Here is a 23,239-nt window from a genome sequence, read left to right as displayed (position 1 = left end):
TCATTCCCTGATTTTCATACAGTACTTTCAGGATTAAGTGAATTGACGTATTAATCCGTTCATTTTTACGAGTCCACTTAATAAACTAAATAAGTTGTCTTATATTGACTACGAAGCTCTCAGCACATAAAACGTCATTATTCCCACACAGTTGCATATGTTGTCAATACAATATTGTTACGTGGAGGTTTCATATAATTGATATTTGGAGGATCTGATTATCTTTCCTGATACCTCTGAACACAGCCACTGGTTCTCCTAGCAGCCTATATTATTTATTCTACCAATGATAGCTCTCTCTTACTCAAGTCTCAGTTGGCAATTTCAGTATATGGATACATTACAGTCACAACTAATATGCATGTCCAAATAATTTAAGATTGCAGTGGATACTGTAGGTTATTATCCCATATCTGGATAGGGATGTTATATTAACACTACTACACAAATAATTGGTCCCAATTAAATGCATTATTGACTTATGACTCTGGATTTACATATGTTGTGACCTTTTATAGCGATAGATTAGATTCTGACTACATATACAGTATCCACCTTTAGTTGTTACTGCATGCATGGGTGTGACAATAAGACAAAATATCACGCAATAAGCCAATACAGATGTTTTTTATTTTAACAATATTTCACTGGAGAGAATATAACTGATTGTATACAATTTTTAACATTATTTAATAAAAGTTAATTTTTATGATTTACGTTAGTGCGCCAGCAAAGAGGACATTTCTGTTTTCTTTTGTCTTTTTTCTTGGAATAAATTAATATCCTATCTAGATAATATTTTCCCTCTTTCACTTACTCCTGATAAATTGGCTTGTTTTTTGCCAACTTTTCTAACTGGGATCTGGGAGAGCGGAAGAGACAGCTAACCCCACTACTCACACTTTTTGTAATTGTTGCAAAGAAGATCATTTTAATGCACTGGATATCCCATTCTTCACCCTCTCTCACCGAAGTTCAACAGAAAATGCTTCAGGTACTATATTTCGATAGTAGAGAAATTTTACCGGAAATGGGGTTTATAAATGAATACTCTAGATGAATCATCTCAGACCAAAATCTATAAATTATATGAATCAACTGATAGGTTCTTATTTCGACATCTACAATAAGATTACTATTCTGCGATCCAGTACTATATAAGGATAGATATCACTTTTGTATTCTGTTTTTCACTTCAATTAAATTGCTGGGATATTTATATGTCTTATAATTTCCTTTAGTATATTAGAATACCCCATTGTTCTAGGTTTAGATATTTTGCATTCTTTTCTGCACCTTTATCGCATATTATCTGATCCATACCTTTCATTTAAGGTTTTCCTTTCATCTTCACTCTTCATATACACCCCCCTCTTTTTACCCTTTCACTTGTTTCCTCTGTGTTGTCTTGTCTTGTCTTGATTGAATGTTATACTTTCTTCTTTCTTTCACAAAACCGTTTTTCTTAATTTATTTTATTTTATTTTCTGGGCTATTAAAAATACCAAATAGGAAATTATTAACATTTTTGAGCTTATACTTGTCTCAATATGTTTTGTTATTATTACTAATTGTTATTTCTACATCTGTTTTGGTATTTTCTCTAGATTATAACTGGCATCTAAACAAGTATAAATGCCATTTCTGCTATATTTTATATGCCCTATTTTGTTTCTGATGTCATAGTTATTTTGACTGGTTTCTTAACCACAATGTATATTGTACTATTGAAGCACTAATAAAATGCAAACCCACCCAGATGGACTGCACAGATCACTAAGATCTATGCAGGCTTTGTTAGGAGAAACAGCCTAGAATTACCTAAAATGAAAAACAACTTATTGGGGCCCACCCTGCCCTGAATTAATAACCAGCATCACACACCTGGGCTTGCATTACAAAATAATCTCAAAATTAATTTTTGGGGTCCCAACTTTCTGGTGAATTCCAGCCCTGGGCTCACCAGTTTGGGGTTGGTTAATATTATGACAGGTGAATCCCACATTGCGTGTCTCCCTGCTATAGCATTAGCCTACATCTGGTTCAGTCCGGTCCTGGTTTTTGGAGAATAGGGGAAACTATGCCATTTTTTCCTCTGAGGACCAGGGCTGGGGAACTGCACAGTGATCTGTGCAGTGCATCTCCCAGACTTGTCTGCCACTGGCAGGTCTATTGTTTGAGTGGGTTCCCCATAATTTGGTGGTTGGTTTTGGTCGAGTTTAAAACTAACCATTAGTAAGTCTGAGGATCACATTCTTGTCTATGTAAAAATAAATCGATTGTTGGTATGGTGTTTTAAAGTTTCTAAAGTTAGCTTTTTGGTTGGTTATCTGTCGATTTTGCCTTTAATAAATAGTCATTTTGCAAAACCGATGAAAAGTCCCACAAAAAGTCAAAGGCGACATATAGTAAAATCACCCCAAAAGCTTTTTCTTAACTTATTACTAGTTATGTAAAAGAAAAATCTATTTTGCATAGATAGATAGATAGATAGATAGATAGATAGATAGATAGATAAGCAGACAGACAGAGACTGGCAATTAGGATTTGTAAAATTGCTGTGAGCTGTTGGTACACACTATCAAATTATTGGGCTGGAGAGTGTGTATGCAAGAGTGTTAGCCAATCAACATCTTCAAACATTCCTGCAACAGGCAGATCAAGAGGTAGGAATCTGGTGTGTTGCACAAGCTATCTCGTTCTCAACTTTAGATTCCATTAAGGAGATCTGAAGAAAGTATATACTAAGCTACAAATTGTTCAGTGTGTACCGGTACCCAACATTCCAATAATTGCTCTGTCAAATTGGAGCATTTATTGGATCAGCACACATTATCTGACAGTGTGTACACAGCTTAAGTCTATATTGAAATAAGAAGTATGTACCAAGGATATCTATGAGAAGCCCCATAGCAGAGAAAGAAACCAGGTGCTGTGTGAGAACATGGGTAGTATACAGAGGCTGGCAGTGTAGACATGACAGGGAGAGTGACAGTCCAGATATAGCCAGAATGGCAGCTCTTGAGTCACAGTCTACATGTGTACTGTATCAGAGAAATATACAAGAGAGGAAAATGATGAAAATACCTTGTACGTTTTATTTATGTAATCCTGAGAGATGGCATGGAGACATAATTCTGTGTTGCTTAACGAGATCCTTGTTTGTTATAAACTTACCTGAGTTGAAGAGAACTGAGCTACAGTAGACATAAAAGGGGAAATGTATCAAAGCTTGGAGAGCGATAAAGTACCAACCAATCAGCTTCTGTAAATTTTTCATTACAGCATGGAAAATGACAGTTAGGAGCTGGATGGTTGGTACTTTATCTCTCTACAAGCTTTGATAAATCTACCCCAAAGTCCGATGCAGAGGTAGATGCCAATGGGTATGCAACTAAACCCCAATGACAGTAGACAGGCTACATACTAAAACACATAATATCTTCATGTTTAGTTTATATTGCATATTTTTGGCAAAATCTTTGGTCTAGAGTTGTGGGATTTAGATTCTACTATCAACATTAGCATCACTACTTCTACTTCCACCATTACTACTATTATTACTACCACCACTAATACCACTGTAACTACTACTACCACCACCACTACAACAATCACCACCTCTACTACCAGCCTCACTACTACTATCACCATCACTACGACTGCTACTACTACTACTGCCATTACCACTGCTACTATAACTACCACCATTATCAAAACCACCATTACCACTACTACTTCCAACACCAACTCTACTTACAACCACTACCACTACTGCTACTACTATCACCAATACTACTACAATCACCACCTCTATTACCATCCTCACTAATACTATCACCATCACTACAACTACTAATACTGCCACCACTACTACTACTACTACTACTACTACTACTACTACTACTACTACTACTACTACCACCATTACTAAAACAACTACAATCCATTACTACTTCCAACACCAACTCTAATAATACCACAATTACTACTACTACTACCACTACTACTACTATCACCACCACTGCTACTATAACTGTACCACCATTACTAATACTACTACTACCACTACTACTAGTACTACTACTATAACTACTACCACTACTATATTTATTGATATTACCACTACTACTACTACTACTATTACTACTTCTACCACTACTATTATTACTACCCCCTCTACTAATAGTACTAGTAATACAACCACTACTACAATTACTGATATTACTACTACTTATACCACCATTTTTTACTACTACTACTACTACTACCAACACTACAACCAATACTACTACTGCTAGTACTAGTTCAACTAAAACCACTACTACCACCACTACTTTTACTACTGTTTATACTACTACTACTACTTCTACTACTACTACTACTTCTACTGGTACTACTACTAACAGTAGTACTACTACTACCACCATCACCACCACCACAACGAATACCACTACTGCTACAATTACTGATGTTATTACTACTTCTTGCACCACTACTAATACTAATATTACTACTCTATGCTATATTTTACTACTAAAACTACCACTATTACAACTACTACAACTACTACCAATACTACTACTGCTACTACTACTACCACCACCACTAATACTGCTACTAATAGTACTACTACTTCCACCATTACCACTACTAATATGACTAACACTAATACTGCCACAAACACCACTACTTTTACTACTATTTCTTCTACTACTATTACTACTCTAATACCACCACTATTAAGACTACTACTTTCGCTACTAATAGTAATACTACTACAACTAGTACCACACCACTACTTTTAATAATATTTCTTCTTCTACTACTATTACTACTACTACTACTACCATCTTTACTACTCTATATTACTACCAGTACTCCACTACTACGGCTACTACTACCACCACCACCACTACTACTACTACTACCCCCACTACTATTATTAGTACTACTACTACTACAAATACTACTACTGCAATTACTGATAGCACTACTACTTCTACCACCACCTCTACTACTAATTTTACTACTACCACCACTATTACTATTTTTTACCACTAATACTACTACTGCTGCTACTACTATTACAATTGCTACCACTACTGCAACTACTAATATTACCACTACTACTACCACTGCTACTAATAGCAGTACAACTACCACTACTACTACCACTACTATTATTATGACTGCCACTTCTACTACCACCATCACTAATTTTACTACTACATTTACTACTGCTACTACTTCTACCACCACCACTACTACTACTCTAATACTACTAATACTAATAGAACTATCACCATTACTATGATAACCACTACCACTACTACTACCACCATCACTACTTTTAATACTATTTTTATTACTAGTACTACTACTACTACCACCCCCACCACTACTACTACTCTATTTCTACTAATACCACAACTACTATTGCTACTAATAGTACTACCACCACCACTACTATGACTACCACTACTACTACCCCCATCACTACATTTACTACTATTTTTACTGCTGCTACTACTACTACCACCACCACCCGCACCACAACTACTAATCTAATACTACTACTACCACCACTACTACTTATAGTACTACCACCACTAATACTATGACTACCACTACAACTACTACTACCACCATCACTACTTTTACTACTATTTCTACTACTACCACCAATACTATTCTACTACTACTATTACTGCTACTACCACTACTACTGCTGCTACTACTACCACCATCACTGCTAATAGCACTACTACAACTGCTACAATTGCTGATAATACAACTACTTCTATCACCACCACCACCACTATCACCCAAAGTATTAATACTACTAACACCACCTCTACTACTACAACCACCGCCACTATTATTATTTATTGCTACTAATACTACTACTAATATGACTACTACAACCACTACTTCTACCACTACTACTCCTACTAATAGTACTACTACTCTACTACTGTCACCACTACCACCACTTCTACTACCACAACTACTACCACTGCCACTCTGCTAACATTACTGCCACTACTACTTCCATTACCACTACTACTAATGCTAATACAACTACTGTTATGCATTCCTTTCCATGGAATTCACAAATATGGGCATCCCCACCAATATCTAACATTGGGAGATATGTTAATGGAATACAGTTGAGGAGGTCAGATACGGAAAAAGTTGTAAGTAGCCTATTAGAATGTATCAGCAACTCAGTGACAGGCAGCTGCACTAGGCACATACATAGTTATATTGTAAATGTCCTTGGTTAGACCCCATGTTCAACAGATTGGGGCACATAGCTATTTACTCTACTGTAACCACTTTCCTGGTATGGTTGCATCAGATGTGACAATGCCAATCTGGGCCTTCCCTGTTACAGTCACAATTCATGTCTATGGAAGCATTGTATATAAAAACTGATGGTCATTGGGAAGCTCAATGCCTTAATGAATGCGTTCCATACAGATATGGTTTTGCCATCACATCCTTTGGTTAGCTGCAGATTTAGCACTGTCATGAAGTGAGATTGCTGTTAGTCACAAAATGGTAGAGCTGCTAACTCACAGATGTGTGCACTCCCTGGAATACACATATGCAGTCTATGCAACTGAAGCACTGAGCAGCTAAGGTAGGTAGTTCAAAACAACCCCACATATATAGTCCCTGCCTACATCCATAAATATTTTATAAATAGTATCCACACCCATTTCACTCAGACTGCAAAGTTAAATGTTTTGAAAAAATGGTACTAAGACATCCTGAAATGTCGACTTGTGCTCGGTGAGATGTCTTATTGATCAATGATCATTGACCATGCTGTACCATATTTGAAGAGATATTCAAGTTTACAAATATTCTACTTCACTTCAAAAATGCTGTAGATACCACAATCAGGGCCATAGAGAACAGGCCCAGGCCCCATTACAATTGGGGGCATGGTGTAATATAGAGGGAGACATGGCCACATCCCCTTATAGGAAAAAAAGAAAAACCCTATTTGCAGCACCACGTGCTATGCAAGGGGTGCTGAGAGCCCCTCTGCCCAATTCAAATCCAGGTGTCATAACTTTGATCACTACACCCCACAGGTAGAGGGGAGGAGACTGTTCTGCTTCTCAGCAGCAGCGAGAAGACTCCCTGGTCTCCCACTGCAGCCCAGCACACCGCTGCATGTGCTGGACTGCTGACAAGGAAGAGGGGAGGTGGCGGTGGTGAACCTATGCCCACATTGGTCCCCTCCAACAAGCCCAGGCCCGGGTAATTAGTACCCTCCCTCTCTGTGCCCCTGACCATGCTTGTTGTTTTATATGCAGGATCTGTTGAATTATCTCCGTGGAGTCACCCAGCTGGATTCATATCTCTATATTTAGTGCTGGACTTTCAGTTTGCGTATTAGCTTGACAATAATGCTGGAAAATGGATTGAATATTGTTGTTAAAAAAAAATCTGCACTTTATTGGATAGTAAACATTTTAGTACTGGACTTTATCTGGATGAAGTCTACAGAGCATTAGACAATGGATGAATATGTACCTCCGTGGTTGAACAGCTTCTTCTTATAAATATAATGACAATATTATTGGTTTTAAAGGATCTGTGAGTGCTCATATTAATCCCTACATACATCAGTTTTAACAATCATGTTTTGTAGGTACTTGAAATCATTATATATACTGGATCCACATATAGATTTGTTTGCATTTCCTACCTTTTTTTACAGCACATGTTCTGTATTCATCTGTGTACAGTGAGACTGTAAATATATTTATAGTACAGTAATCAGTAAAGGTCGTGACAGCAGTATTCTCAATTATTAATACTAATCAATACAAAATTTATGTTGATGATAAATAATAAAGGACTCAAAAGTGGTAAATTAAATCTAAACTAAAACTAATGGTTACCGATGGACATCAACTGCATTTAGTTGTCAAAAAATGACTATTTGTCATCTGTCATGTTCCAGCTTCAATTAAATCCTGGCATTGTCAGTTGTTTTTGGCAGCTCTGCAATTGTTGGTTTTAAACTTTTACTTCAAAACCAACAGCAAATAGAAGTAAAAACTACAGCAAACCCATCCAAACACACTAACTAAAGAAATAACTGATCTGTGCAGACTTCATTAAAGCATTTTAAAAAATATGTGGGTATCCCCCCAGCCAATAACCAGCCCTGTAACCTTTAGCCTGAGCTGGTATTGAAATATAAAGGGGAAAAATGGTGTGGGGCTCCCCTATTTTCCAATAACAGGCACCAGACTGAACCAACTAGGGGGATAATGCTATGGCAGGGAAATACACAACCATAACACCTGCCATAACATTAACCAGCCCCAAATGGCCAGCCAAGGGTGGAATTCTTTGGAAAATCAGGACCCAAAAAATAAAACGGGGTCCCCCTGCCAAGGAACTACCAGCCCTGGGCTGGAAGTGTTGGCTATTGGAGAATGGAGGGGAACACAGACTTTTCAATGCAGCATTGCACACACTCTCCAGATGCAATGGAGGATGGAACAATGTTAAAAAACTAAATAAATATAGTATACAAATGAATGATAGATACGTAGATAACTGCCAATTGGACTTTGTAATAAGACTGCCATTGAGGTACATACAATTGTTGTGAGCTGCTGGTTCAGCATGTAGAGGCACCCAGTAAAGTCCGTTACACACTACCAAGTTATCGGACTGATCATCTGGATGGATTTCTCTATGTTAGTGCAGGACTATCAGTTTGTTTATTAGCTTTGACAATATACAGTAGCTAGAAAATGAATTCAATATTTTTAAAATCAATCTGCTCTTTATTGGTTAGTAAACATTGAGTGCTAGATTTTTTCTGAATGAAGTCTATAAAGCATAAGATAATGGATGAATATGTACCTCAGTGGTTGAACATCTTCTTCTTATGAATATAAACGATATTATTGCTCATATGGCAACTATGAGTGCTCATATTGACCCCTACAAACAGTTTTAATTATCATGTTGTGTAGGTAATTAAAATCATTATCTATTCTGGATCCACATATAGATTTGTTTTCATTTCTTACTTGTGCCATTAGTTTCTGTTACGTATTATTCCATGTACAGTGGAACTGTAATTATATTTATAGAACAGTAATCATTAAAGGTTGGGACAGCAGTATTCTGGATTATTACAACTAGTCAATACTAACATATTTTGATGACAAATAATAAAGGACTCTAAGAGGTCAATTTACTGACCATCGATTATGGTTCTAAACCAAAACTGATGGTTACTGATGGACATCTACTGCATTTAGCTGTCTAAAAATGACTAATTATCATCTGTTGGGTTCCAGTTTCATTTGAATCCTGACATTGTTGTCAGTAGTTTTTTGCAGCTCTAAAGTCCATCGGTTTTAAACTTTTACTTCAAAACCGATGGCTAATTGAAGTTAAAAAGCTACGGCAAACTGTCCAAAAAGACTAAGTGCACAAATATCTATGATCTGTGAAGGCTTCATTAGGTAAAAAATCCTAGAAATAGTTAAAACGTTTAAAAAATATGTGTGCATCCCCCATAACCAGCCCTGTTCCTTTTAGCCTGAGTTGCTATTAAAAAATAATGGAGATGCACAGCATAGGATCCACCTTAAACAGTGCCAAAATGGTCTATCAAGGGTGGACTTCTTTGGAAAGTCAGGACCCCAAAAATAGGTAGAACATTTTTAAAACATTGTAGGGGTCTTCCCCCAATCAATAGCCAGCCCCAGATCTCTTGGGTTGGTATTGAAAAATTATGGAAATAAGTGTCATGGGGTTCCCCCTATTCACCAATAACCAAAAACCATCAAGGTTATATTGCTATGGCAGGGAGATACACAGCATGGGGTTCCCCTGCCAAAACATTAACCAAACTGGTCAGCCAAGAGTGGAATTCCGTGCAAAGTCAAGACCCCAAAAATAAAATCGGGTCCCCCTGGTGCTAATACCTGCAGCCCTGGGCAGTGAGTGCACAGTTAATGGTAAAAGAATAGTTACTATTATTGCTTGTTACAGGGTCACTACAACTACTAGCAAGCCAGTCTCAGCATGCCGACACTTGTGCAACAACAAATGCAACATACCTTGACATTAAGGCCTGCTGGCACCTGTAGTCTGACTGTAAAAAATATATTTAAATAAACAGTACTCACAGATGCACTGTTTTATTCATTGTATTAATCTTTTAGTAAAAGAAAAAAAAAGTCTGTGTGCGAGTACTGTGTTTTTTTAAATATTTTCTTTATAGTGTATACCCAACTTAAATCTATATTAAAGAAGACATATGTACCAACAATATCTATGAGAAGCCCCATAGCAGAGAAAGATACAAGGAGTTAAATGAGAGCAAGGGTAGTATACAGAGGCTGTCAGTGTAGACATGACAGGGAGAGTGACAGTTCAGAAATAGACAGAATGTCATCTCTTGAGTCACAGCCTACTTGTGTACTGTTTTTGAAAAAAATACAGGAAAGGAAAATTATGGAAACATTTTATTCATTTTATCTTGAGAGATGACCTGGAGACCATGATTCTGTGTTAATGTAGCACAGGGGCCCTTGTTTATTGTACAATTATCTCAGTTTAGGAGAGCTGAGCTGCAGTAGACAGAGAGTCTGATGCAGAGGAAGATGCCAATGGGGATGCAGTGAATACCCACTGACAGTGGACAGGAGGCTACACACTATAAAACCAAATCCCTTCATAAATAGTATATATTGCATACATTTGGCAGAAGCTTTGGTCTAGAATTGGTAATCATTAAAGGTTGTGACAGCAGTATTCTGGATTATTACCACTAATCACTAAACATATTTTGATGACAAATAATAAAGGACTCTAAGAGGTAAATTTACTTGCCATCAGTTATGGTTCTAAACCAAAAGTGATGGTAACCGATAGACATCGACTGCATTTAGCTGTCTAAAAATTACTATTTGTCATCCTTCGGGTATCAGCTTCAATTAGATCTTGACATTGTTGTCAGTTGTTTTTTGCAGCTCTAAAGTCCATCGGTTTTAAACTTTTACTTCAAAACCAGCGGCAAACCCATTCAAACTTACTACAAAAATATCTATGATCTGTGCAGGCTCCATTAGGTATAAAAGCCTAGAATTATTTAAAACATTTTTAAAAAATATGTGGGTATTCCCCCAATTAATACCAAGCCCTGTGCCTCTTAGCCTGAGTTGCTGTTTAAAAATAATGAGAAAAAATGGTGTGGGTTCCCCCTATTTGCCAAGGACCAGCACCAGACTGAACCAGAAGGGGGGATAATGCTATGGTAGGGAGATACACAGCCATAACACCTGCCATAACTTAATCAGCCAGAAAAATGGTCAGCCAAGGATGGAATTCTTTATAAAGTCAGGACCCCAAAAATATAATGGGGTTCCCCTGCCAAGGAACTACCAGCCCTGGGCTGAAAGTGTTGGTTATTGGAGAATGGGGGAACACAGACAGTTTTTCTCCTATTTTCCAATAAAAGCCCAGGCTGAAAGGTCCGGGGCTGGTTATTGATATGGAGTGTACCACAACAATTTTTTTTTACTTTTTCTAGGATTTTACACCTAACAAAGCCTGCACATCATGATCTGTGCAGTGGTTCTTCCAGACTCGCCCGCCACAAGCAGCAATATTGTTTGGGCCTATATCCCAACATTTTGCGCTAATTTTTTTACGGTTTTAAAACCAACCATTAGTAAATCTGAGGATCCTATACTTGTCTTTGTAAAAAAATCATTTGTTGGTCTGATTTTTTTAAATCAGCCTTTTCTATGGCTATCCATCAGTTTTACCCATAGTAAATGCCAAAACGATGGAAAATCAGCCAAAAAGCCAAAGACGACCCTAAGTAAAGTTACCCCTAAAATGTTTTTTTCATTAATTACAAATGAAGTATAAATTCATCTTTTTTGCTTTACTACTTGGTAGAAGGAACGTTAGCTGCCATTACTGCTATGTATCAGACTGATCCTACCTGTTCCTAAAAAAAAACTTTGTGTGCGCATACTGTATTTAGTCAGCCCTGGTTCTTTGATCATATAGCAAGGCAGCCACCATAAGACAATGATGGAAAATGTGTCTATATGGTCAACAGTAGGAGATGCTGATCATTTCATTTTCAATGCAGCATTGCACACACTCTCCAGATGCAATGGAGGATGGAACAATGTTAAAACTAAATAAAGTAGACCGATGAATGATAGATAGATGACCGCCTATTGGACTTGTAATAAGGCTGCCATTGAGGCACATAAAATTACTGTGAGCTGCTGATTAGCATGTAGAGGCACCCAGTCAAATCAGTTACACACTACTCAGTTATCGGACCGGTCAGCTGGATGAATTTCTCTATATTTTAGTGGTGGACTATCAGTTTGCTTATTAGTTTTGACAATATACAGTAGCTAGGAAATTAAATGAATATTGTTGTTAAAATAAATCTGCACTTTATTGGTAAGTAAACATTGAGTGCTGGTTTTTTTCTATATGAAGTCTATAAAGCATAAGACAATGCATGAATATGTACCTCAGTGGTTGTACAGCTTTTTCTTATGAATATTACAGTATTATTGTTCCTAGGGGATGTGAGTGCTCATATTGACCCCTACAAACTTCAGTTTTAATTATCATGTTGTGTAGGTATTTAAAATCATTATCTATTCTGGATCCACATATAGATTTGTTTTCATTTCTTACCTGTGCCATTAGTTTCTGTTACATATTCTTCCATGTTCAGTGGGACTGTAAATATATTTATAGTACAGTAATCATTAAAGGTTGTGACAGCAGTATTCTGGATTATTACAACTAGTCAATACTAAACATATTTTGATGACAAATAATAAAGGACTCTAAGAGGTCAATTTACTGACCATCAGTTTTGTTTCTAAACAAAAACTGATGGTTACCGATGGACATCTACTGCATTTAGCTGTCTAAAATTGACTATTTGTCATCTGTTGGGTTCCAGTTTCATTTGAATCCTGACATTGTTGTCGGTAGTTTTTTGCAGCTCTAAAGTCAATCGGTTTTAAATGTTTACTTCAAAACCGACGGCAAATTGAAGTTAAAAAGCTAGGGCAAACCCGTCCAAACAGACTAACTGCACAAATATCTATGATCTGTGAAGGCTTCGTTAGGTAAAAAATCCTACAAATAGTTAAATATTTTAAAAAAATATGTGTGCATCCCCCAATCAATAACCAGACCAGTTTCTTTTAGCCTGAGTTGCTATTAAAAAAATAATAGAAAAAAATGGCATGGGTTTCCCCTGTTTTCCAATAAACAACATCTAATTTAACCAGCTGGGGGGACAATGCTATGCAATAGAGATACACAGCGTAGGATCCACCTTAAACAGCCCCAAAATGGTCTGTCAAGGGTGGAATTCTTTGGAAAGTCAGAACCCCAAAAATAGTTAGAACATTTTTAAAACATTGTAGGGGTCTTCCCTCAATCAATAGCCAGCCCCAGATCTCTTGGGTTGGTATTGAAAAATTATGGAAATAAGTGTCGTGGGGTTCCCCCTATTCACCAATAACCAAAAACCATCAAGGTTATAATGCTATGGCAGGGAGATACACAGCATGGGGTTCCCCTGCCAAAACATTAACCAAACTGGTCAGCCAAGGGTGGAATTCCGTGCAAAGTCAAGACCCCAAAAATAAAATCGGGTCCCCCTGGTGCTAATACCTGCAGCCCTGGGCAGTGAGTGCACAGTTAATGGTAAAAGAATAGTTACTAATATTGCTTGTTACAGGTTCACTACAACTACTAGCAAGCCAGTCTCAGCATGCCGACACTTGTGGAACAACAAATGCAACATACCTTGACATTTAGGCCTGCTGGCACCTGTAGTCTGACTGTAAAAAATATATTTAAATAAACAGTACTCGCAGATGCACTGTTTTATTCATTGTATGAATTTTTTAGTAAAAGAAAAAAAACTCTGTGTGCGAGTACTGTTTTTTTAAATATTTTCTTTACAGTGTATACCCAACTTAAGTCTATATTAAAGAAGAAGTATGTACCAACGATATCTATGAGAAGCCCCATAGCAGAGAAAGATACAAGGTGTTAAGTAAGAGCATGGGTAGTATACAGAGGCAGTCAGTGTAGACATGACAGGGAGAGTGACCGTTCAGAAATAGACAGAATGTCATCTCTTGAGTCACAGCCTACTTGTGTACTGTTTTTGAAAAAATACAGGAAAGGAAAATTATGGAAACATTTTATTCATTTAATCCCGAGACATGACCTGGAGACCATGATTCTGTGTTAATGTAGCACTGGGGCCCTTGTTTATTATACAATTATCTCAGTTTAGGAGAAATGAGATGCAGTAGACAGAGAGTCTGATGCAGAGGAAAATGCCAATGGGGATGCAGTGAATACCCACTGACAGTGGACAGGAGGCTACACACTATAAAACCAAATCCCTTCATAAATAGTATATATTGCATACATTTGGCAGAAGCTTTGGTCTAGAACTGGTAATCATTACCACTAATCACTAAACATATTTTGATGACAAATAATAAAGGACTCTAAGAGTTAAATTTACTGACCATCGGTTATGGTTCTAAACCAAAACTGATGGTCACCGATGGACATCGACTGCATTTAGCTGTCTAAAAATGACTATTTGTCATCTTTCGGGTTCCAGCTTCAATTGAATCCTTAAAGCTCTAAAGTCTATTGATTTTAAAGTTTTACTTCAAAACCAACAGAAAATAGAAGTTAAAAAGCTATGCCAAACCTGTCTGAACTGACTAACTACAAAAATATCTATGATTTGTGCAGGCTTTATTAGGTATAAAAGCCTAGAAATAGTTAAAACATTTTAAAACATATGTGGGTATCCCCCATTCAATAACCAATCCTTTACCACTTAGCTGGGGGCATAGTGCTATGGCATGGAGATACACAGTCATAACAATAACCTACTACTACTACTACTACTAGTACTACTACTACGACTAATAATAATAATAATAATAATAATAATAATAATAATAATAATAATAATATACTACTATGGTAAATAATACCACTGAAAATACCATTATTACTATTACTAATACCACCACTAATACTACTTCTACCAATACCACTACTACCATCATCAAAACTACTACTACTACTACTACTACTACTACTACTACTACTACTACTACTACTACTACTACTACTATTACCAAAACCACTAATACTACTAATATTACAACTACTACAACCATCATCAAAACTACTACTGCTACTACTACTGTACTACTACTACTACTACTACTACTAATAATAGCACTAGTTCTAATAATATCATTACTACTACTACCACTGCTACTACTGCTATTATTACTACTTATACAACTACTACTACAACTACTACTACTACTACTACTACTACTACTACTACTACTAATAATAATAATAATAATAATAATAAAAATAATAATTATAATAATAATATACTACTATGATCAATAATACCAATAAAAATACCATTATTACTATTACTAATACCACTACTACTACTACTAATTTTCATACCACCACTATTACTACTTCTACCAATACCACTACTACAATCATCAAAACTACTACTACTACTACTACTACTACTACTACTACTACTACTACTACTACTACTACTACTACTACTAAAACCACTAATACTACTAATATTACTACTACTTATATAATCACTACTACTACTACTGTACTACTACTACTACTACAACTACTGCTACTACCACTACTACTACTAATAATAATAATAATAATAATAATAATAATAATAATAATAATAATAATAATAATAATAATAATAATAATGATACCACTAGTTCTAATAATATCACCACTACTACTACTGCTAATTATTACTACTTATACAACCACTAAAACTACTATTACTGCTACTAATACCACAACTACTACTACTACTACTACTACTACTACTACTACTACTACTACTACTACTAATAATAATAATACCACTAGTTCTAATAATATCACCACTACTACTGCTATTATTACTACTTATACAACCACTAAACCTATTATTATTACTACTACTACTACTACTACTACTAATAATAATAATAATAATAATAATAATAATAATAATAATAATAATAATAATAATAATACCACGACCACTACTACTTATACTACTACTACTACTGCTAATTCTACTACTACTGATACAACAACTACTATTGCTTATGCTATATTATACTATTAGTACTACTACTGGTAGTACTACTACTGTACCACTACTACTATGGTTAATAATATCCCTACTAATACCATTATTACTATTACGAATACCACTACTACTACTTCTACTAATTGTATCACTACTACTACCCCCACTACTACTAATAATACTACTACAACCACCACTACAGCTACTTTTAAAACTATTTCACTACTTCTACCACTACTTTTGCTACTAATACCACCACAACTATTACTAATACCACTAATACTACATATAACATAACTACTACTACTACTAATACCACTACTACTACTTCTACTACTACTACTACTACTACTACTACTGCTGATATCCCTATTAATACTAATACTACTACTAATATCACTACTACTACTAATACAACTACTACAACTTCTAACACCACTACTAGTTTTGCTGCTACAACAACTACCCTTATGCGCTCCTCTCCTTTTCCTAGCACTGTCGTGAAATGAGATTGCTGTTACTCACAAAATGGTGGAGCTGTTAAACCACAGATATGTGTGCTCCCTGGAATACACACATGCAGTCTGTATAACTGAAGTTCTGAGCAGCTATGTAGCACAAATGTCCCCACATATATAGTGCATACATCCATAAATAGCTATAAATAGTCCCACTCAGGTCTGCCATGTTAAAGGTCTTGAAATAAAGGCACTAAGAGATCCTGAAACATCGTCTTTTGTTTGGTGAAATGTCTATTTGATCAATGATCAATGACCATGCTGTACCATATTTGAAGTTATACTCATGTTTACAAATATATTCTACTTCACTTCAAAAATACTGTGGATACCACGCTTGTTGTTTTAAAGACTGGTAGGTAAATATAATAGGGTCCAAGTTATTTTGGGAGTTTGCATTCGCCAAGTCTTGCTGCAAGTGTGTTGCAAGTTTGTTCCAAAACTTGCAGCATGTAATAGCATGGGAGCTAGAGTATAAGGTGCCTACATAACTCACATGCAACAAAATGTGCATTTGTTGCTGTCAGAACTTGAAGGCGTGAAAAGCTCAAAATCAATATGCTAGCTAGTGTCAGTGTTTGTTTGTCCTCTTTGTGATGTAGGATGGCATGTACTGTAAGAAGAGGTTTGGGGGTCAGGTCAACAGTGAGGAGGAGAAGGTTGTAGGGGGCCCCCCTGAGTTAGTGAAGGAGGGTGGAGAGGAGGAGTAGGAGAAGGAGGATGAGCCTGCAGTGTGGGCCCCAGGCAACACCAGAACAAAGAGCAATTTGTATTTTTACTAGGAGGAAAACTGTACACTTGTACACACAATTGTGCCAGTTCATGAGAGGCTGCTAGGGGGTGATGAACACCGCACATCCCTGCACTGCAAGAAGGCTTTATGGCAAGGGGTATGTGCAGGGAATGCAGTTAGTTCCTGCTAGTGCTCTATTGAGAACTGTAAATAGTGATTCTCAGATGTGAAGAGGGTTCTCAAAACCACTTTGGCAAAGGAGCTACATGAAGCCCAGGAAACAGGAGATGGCACAGCAGGTCAGTCTATGAGGCTGCACCATGTCATGATATGAGAGGGATTCCAGGCCTATCCACAGTCTATAGCACAGGTTCTTAGACTCGGTCCTCAGGACCACAAACAGTGCATGTTTTCCAGGTCTCCTCACAGAACTACAAGGGAAATAATTAGCTCTACCTGTGGATCTTTCAAAATGTGTCAGTGAGTAATGAACACACTTGTGCACCTGCTGGGTGACCTGCAAAATGTGAACTATGTGGGGTCCTGAGGAGCAAGTATGAGAACCACTGGTCTATAGATTCATCTGACATGTACCCTAATGGTGCACTGTATGTGGTGATGCTGCTGCACCCTCCTCCTGTGCTGCTCCTCAATAGCAAGGAGTACAGACATGTACATCACATAGGAGTTCCAAAAATTGCCATTGCTACACCCAGACAGGCAAAATGGGGGTGGGCGTGGTTTATATAGGGGTTTGATTAGTTTAAATGGCCATTTTGTGTGTTAACAGGCCTAAGATGCTGATTTACATTAAACTTGCACATTGAACTCACTGTCCTAAAATTATTTTTTTCATTTGCGAGTTTGTTTCTTCTAGTTCTATGTGATTTTAGAACTCGAAAATTATTACAGGTACATCAGCAGAATTGTATTTATAACATGGAAAATATCTGGATGGCATGTTTGTCTAATGCAGTATGGGTTGATTTGAGTTTAGTGCGAGTTTGCATATTATCATAGTCTATCACATTAGACTAATGCAAACTTGCACGTGTCTCACAAAAAACTCAAATTTTTTCAAAACTCGGACCCTATTACATTTCTGTGGAGGTACCGAGCTGAATGGACTTGTCTATATTTTAGTAACTTTAGCAATATGGCTAGAAAATAAATCTGCACTTTGGGCCTGATTCAGAGGTGTGAGATGATTTGCGTAGATCCCCGATGGTTTAGGGTCTGTGCATGTGCAGGACCTATTCTGTGCTTGTGCAGAATGGTGCCTGAATGACATGCTGTGGCATTTGATGGGCAGAGCAGGAGGAGTGGCTGGCCACCATTCCTGAAAATGGGAGGGCATCGCACTGTTTTCCAAGAGGGACAAGGCCAGTATATCTATTGGGGGACAAAAGTTTCCTAGCCTTGCATCTGCCAGGACCCGGTCAGGCTGCGGTAAGCTTCAGCCATCGAAGCCTGGCCAAAGGAGCAACCATCGCGACCATCGGACGCAATGGTTGCAATGCTGATCCAGGGCTGCAACCTCAGGGTCTCATTCAGACCCGCTCACGAGCGCAGGACGCTTGCAAGCAGGTCGATGGTACCCAAATGCGCATGCGCACAATGGAGGGTAGCTCCGTCGTGAGCATGTGCAAGACCCGGCTAGCGACATCGTAGCCATTGCTCCGGGTCTCAATCAACATCGACAGCACGCCCCCTTTGGTGGGCGTGCCGGGGGCGTGGCTGCCAGACAGAGACGTTCCCATGGGAACGCCTACCATCTGGTCCGGCCCCACTGACATCACTAGTGATGTCAGTGGGAGTGATTTTGGCTCTGATAGAGCCAAAATCACTCCAGGGCTTGCGGCAGCAAGACCCTACCGCAGGGTCTCCATCGCTAGTCCGATGGTCACGATGGTCTTGACCATCGCAACCATCATCATGAATGCTCGCATAAGCTGTGGGTGGCAACCCACAGCTATGCGAGCATCCATAAGGCCGCTCCAAGTTGAGGTAGGAGGGCCCTGGTTCAGAGCGAGCACTCTGGTCATAGCATCCGGCTCTGAATCAGGCCCTCAGTCACATTGCTGTAATTGCAGATGCAGCAAGGAGATGTACTGTATATTTGCTACAGACAGCTCCTGCTGCATTTAAGATAGACAGAATTGGACAGCCACTTGTGTGCGGCTCTGCACTTCCAGAAAACATTGGAGTGCTGGACATTTTGCTGGATGAAGTCTATAAAACATAAGACAATGGATGATTATGTACCTCAGTGGTTAAACAGCTTCTTATTATAAATATAATCACTGAATTATTGGTCTTAGGGGAACTGTAAGTGCTCATTATGACCTCTACAAACATATGTTTTAATTTTCATGTTTTGTACAGTAGGTACTTAAAATCATTATCTATTCTGGATCAATATTTAGATTTGTTTGCATCTCTTACCTGCTGCTACAGTTCCTGTTTCATCTTCTGCAGCCTGTAGGTCTGTAAACAAATTTATAATACAGTAATTATTATTATTATTACCAGTTATTTATATAGCGCACACATATTCCGCAGTGCTTTACAGAGAATATCTTACCATTCACATCTGTCTCTGCCCCAGTGGACGTTACAATCTATATTCCCTACCACATGCTCACTATGGTCAATTTTGTGGGGAGCCAATTAACCTACCAGTATATTTTTGGTGTGTGGGAGGAAACCAGAGCACCTGGAGGAAACCCACACAAGCACAGGAAGAATATACAAACTCCGCACAGTTAGGGCCATAGTGGGAACCAAACCCACGACCTCAGTGCTGTGAGGCAGTAACGCTAACCATTACACCATCTGTGCTGCCCCGTAATCATTAAAGGTCATGACAACAGTTAACATGAGTTACAGTATACTAATATAAATTCAATGATCTACTGAGTTACATTATAATGGATCCGTTTAAAAGTAAATTTTTGTAACATCATCATAAAATTGTCCAACTTTTGTTTTTATTTTGAAAAAAATCGATATTTTCTGTGCAAATCTTCTTATTAAAAATAAATCAAGTTAAATGTATATCCTGTTTATTAGAGAATCAAAATGATTATTTATAGAATGGGCACTTACCAACACCGGTGCAGAAAGTGAAGAGTAATACCAGATATAGCAGATACATGGTCTTTCCCCTTTGCCTAGAATATCAGAGTTTACTTGTTAATGATGCAAGCTGAACTCGATGTAAGTCTTCTCTTGTCTAACCTTATGCAGCACTACATGTTCATTTGTCCTGCTATTATAAAACAGACAAGAGGAATTTCCAGTGCACCCTTTTACCTATCAACCATGAGTGTGGGACGGCCAAGCCTACACCCATTTCCTTGTTCTATGAAAAAAAAATATTTAGTTGTTCAGCACTATTATTAAAATACCATAAATTCTTCTTTCAGAAAATGTCATTAAGTGGAGCTATTTTTAGGTTATAGATACTTTACCTCTGGGCAAATTTGTCCTAGATGTCAAATATATAAGTACAATCACAGATGGTGGTTCCATTGACTCTGAACGAATGAGCCTGCACTTGTCTTGTCACAGGTAATGGATGTTGTCTTCAGTTGCCAGGGGTAAACATGGAAGAACATACCTGTCTCATCTACCACAAACTGTTTGCATAAAATTTAATATTTAAAATACAATGAAGGGTCCTCCCCCCAAAAATTATATTATTGTCCCATAATTACTTAAAGAATGTATTATTGGCAGGAGCGCTGAGAGTCACGCATAGGGCTGGATGAAAGGGATAGATTTGCAGCACTGCTGTGAGCCCCAAAGCCAGGGGGATTGCGATCAGTGTGATCGCTCCCCCCACACAGGCATAGGAGACAGCTGCGGCTGCTACTCAGCAGCTGCGCGCAATCTCCCGCTGCAGCCCAGCACACAGCAGCATGTACTGGGATGCTGAAAGGTAAGAGGGAAGGGGGGCAGCGCCAGACCTGGGCCCGCATCGGGCCCCTCCAGCAAGCCTGGGCCCAGGTAATTAGTACCCACTGCTCCCATCTCCACGCCCCTGATTATTGGGGGGCAATAATATTTAAAAATAATAATATAACTTATTCAGACAATAATAGTTCTATGTTAATTGGGGCAATATTAAATAATGATATAAGCACCGTTTATATTACAAACTTGTGGCATACTCCTAGCCTTAATTATTATGGCCTCAATTAACATAAAATATTATAATCCTCCTTATTGAACATTTTATTATTGTGTGTGTGTTAGTTTTGCAGTTTGAGCATTCTCACTGACCAGTGGCACCTCTTTTTTTCTGTGAGTTTTTTTTTATACATTTACAGAGAGTTTACAAGTCTCAAGCTATTACATCTGATGACTTGTGTGTTTACCATTTAAAAAATTGGAACCGAGACTTGTACCCAGTCTAGAGGATTCTGGGGGATTTCTGGCTACTTTGGGCCTGATTCAGAGGTGGACGCTAATGTATTCACAGCCGCGCTTTCCCACATTTGCAGTTGTGAAAATATGCTAATGGTAGCAAAGCTCACACGAGCATAAAGACACGCACTGCTGCCTTAGTACTTGCATGCGTGATTGCATGCACGCATCAATATAGGTAACATCGAAGGACATCGGCAGCCACTTTACCATTGCGGCAGGTCTGATCTGCTGCTGCCTAGGAAGCTCTTCTGCCATGGAGGGCTGAGTATGCACTTGCAGTGGCTATTTTATGCATGCCCACTTAACGGCATTCAAATGCCCAGGCACGCCCCATCTACACCCCCAAATGGTCACTTCTTGTCAATCAATCTGCAATGGGCCTCCTTGCTCTGCATGCTCATATGGGGATCACTGTGGGATGGCACATCTGCCTTTGCGCATGCACACTGCGATGCATACGCATGCGTAATAGCAAACAATTGCTCATTCTGCGTGCAAATTGCAATAGCGTCCACCTCTGAATCATACCCTTTGTGTCTAGTGGCATTGCAATATGTAAGACGACTGGAAATTCAGATAAATTCCCCCAAAACTCCCCAGTTTTTCAAAATAAGAGGTTACATAAAGGGAGCAGAGGCATAACTAGGTATTTGAAGGCCCCATAGCAAAAGTGTGTAAGGGGTCCTATGTACACCCAATGGTTAAAAAAATTATATAATACATGTAACTTTGACAAGGAAGATTGGCCCCCCTCATCCCCTGTGCCCAATATCAACTGCACCTCTTGCACCTGTCGAAGTCGGATGATTGGCTGAGACAGAATCTGTTAAAAATCAAAATCTGCACGCCACCAATTTTGTGAATGGCAACAAGATGCCATTTTGTGAATGGCCGGCTGACACCATTTTAACAAATCTCACACAATATCAGTACATACGGCGATGTTATTATTTAGCGTCGTGCGATTCCCATGCAACAGAACACTATTAATAGTCCTCATTATATAAATACATACATTTACTAAAACATATAATATGAACAATCCTGCAAAACACGTACCATGGTGTACTCCACAAACACGTAGATGCACAATGCTAACTAGCATTTACTCTTAATATCCTTAAACTTACACATTGCACACCTACATAGAAAGGTTTCCTAGCATTAAGGTTAATATTCAAGGTTTTATTCATTATTAATTATGTAATAAAGTGACTGTATTTAAGATCTCACGCAAAGTGGGAGCACCCCTGATCACCTCAGACAGGGCATCCCAGTTCAGAAGTCTGTCAACCATAGGTCCAGCAG

The 23,239-nt window shown here is 38.1% G+C and overlaps 1 protein-coding gene across 2 annotated transcripts in view; it reads right to left on the bottom strand.

Annotated features, from left to right (window-relative positions):
* LOC148538899 (uromodulin-like) overlaps positions 1-20,768 on the bottom strand; it is a 146,096-nt gene extending 125,328 nt beyond the window's left edge. Inside the window, exons 1-4 of one of the 2 annotated variants that reach the window (XM_088451927.1) lie at positions 20,606-20,768; positions 19,943-19,984; positions 12,733-12,777; positions 7,730-7,774 (exon numbers count right to left, since the gene is read on the bottom strand). In XM_088451927.1, coding sequence (XP_088308053.1) covers positions 7,730-7,774; positions 12,733-12,777; positions 19,943-19,984; positions 20,606-20,654 — 181 coding nt within the window. In that variant the 5' untranslated portion in view covers positions 20,655-20,768. The remainder of the gene's footprint in view (positions 1-7,729; positions 7,775-12,732; positions 12,778-19,942; positions 19,985-20,605) is intronic. The other variant, XM_088451928.1, reaches the window with a different exon arrangement.
* Between the last annotated feature and the right edge of the window lie 2,471 nt (positions 20,769-23,239).

Source organism: Taudactylus pleione, unplaced genomic scaffold (genome assembly GCF_031769625.1).
Source record: "Taudactylus pleione unplaced genomic scaffold, aTauple2 ptg000032l, whole genome shotgun sequence".
NCBI classification, from domain to species: domain Eukaryota; kingdom Metazoa; phylum Chordata; class Amphibia; order Anura; family Myobatrachidae; genus Taudactylus; species Taudactylus pleione.
This window is presented reverse-complemented; position numbering and strand designations above follow the sequence as displayed.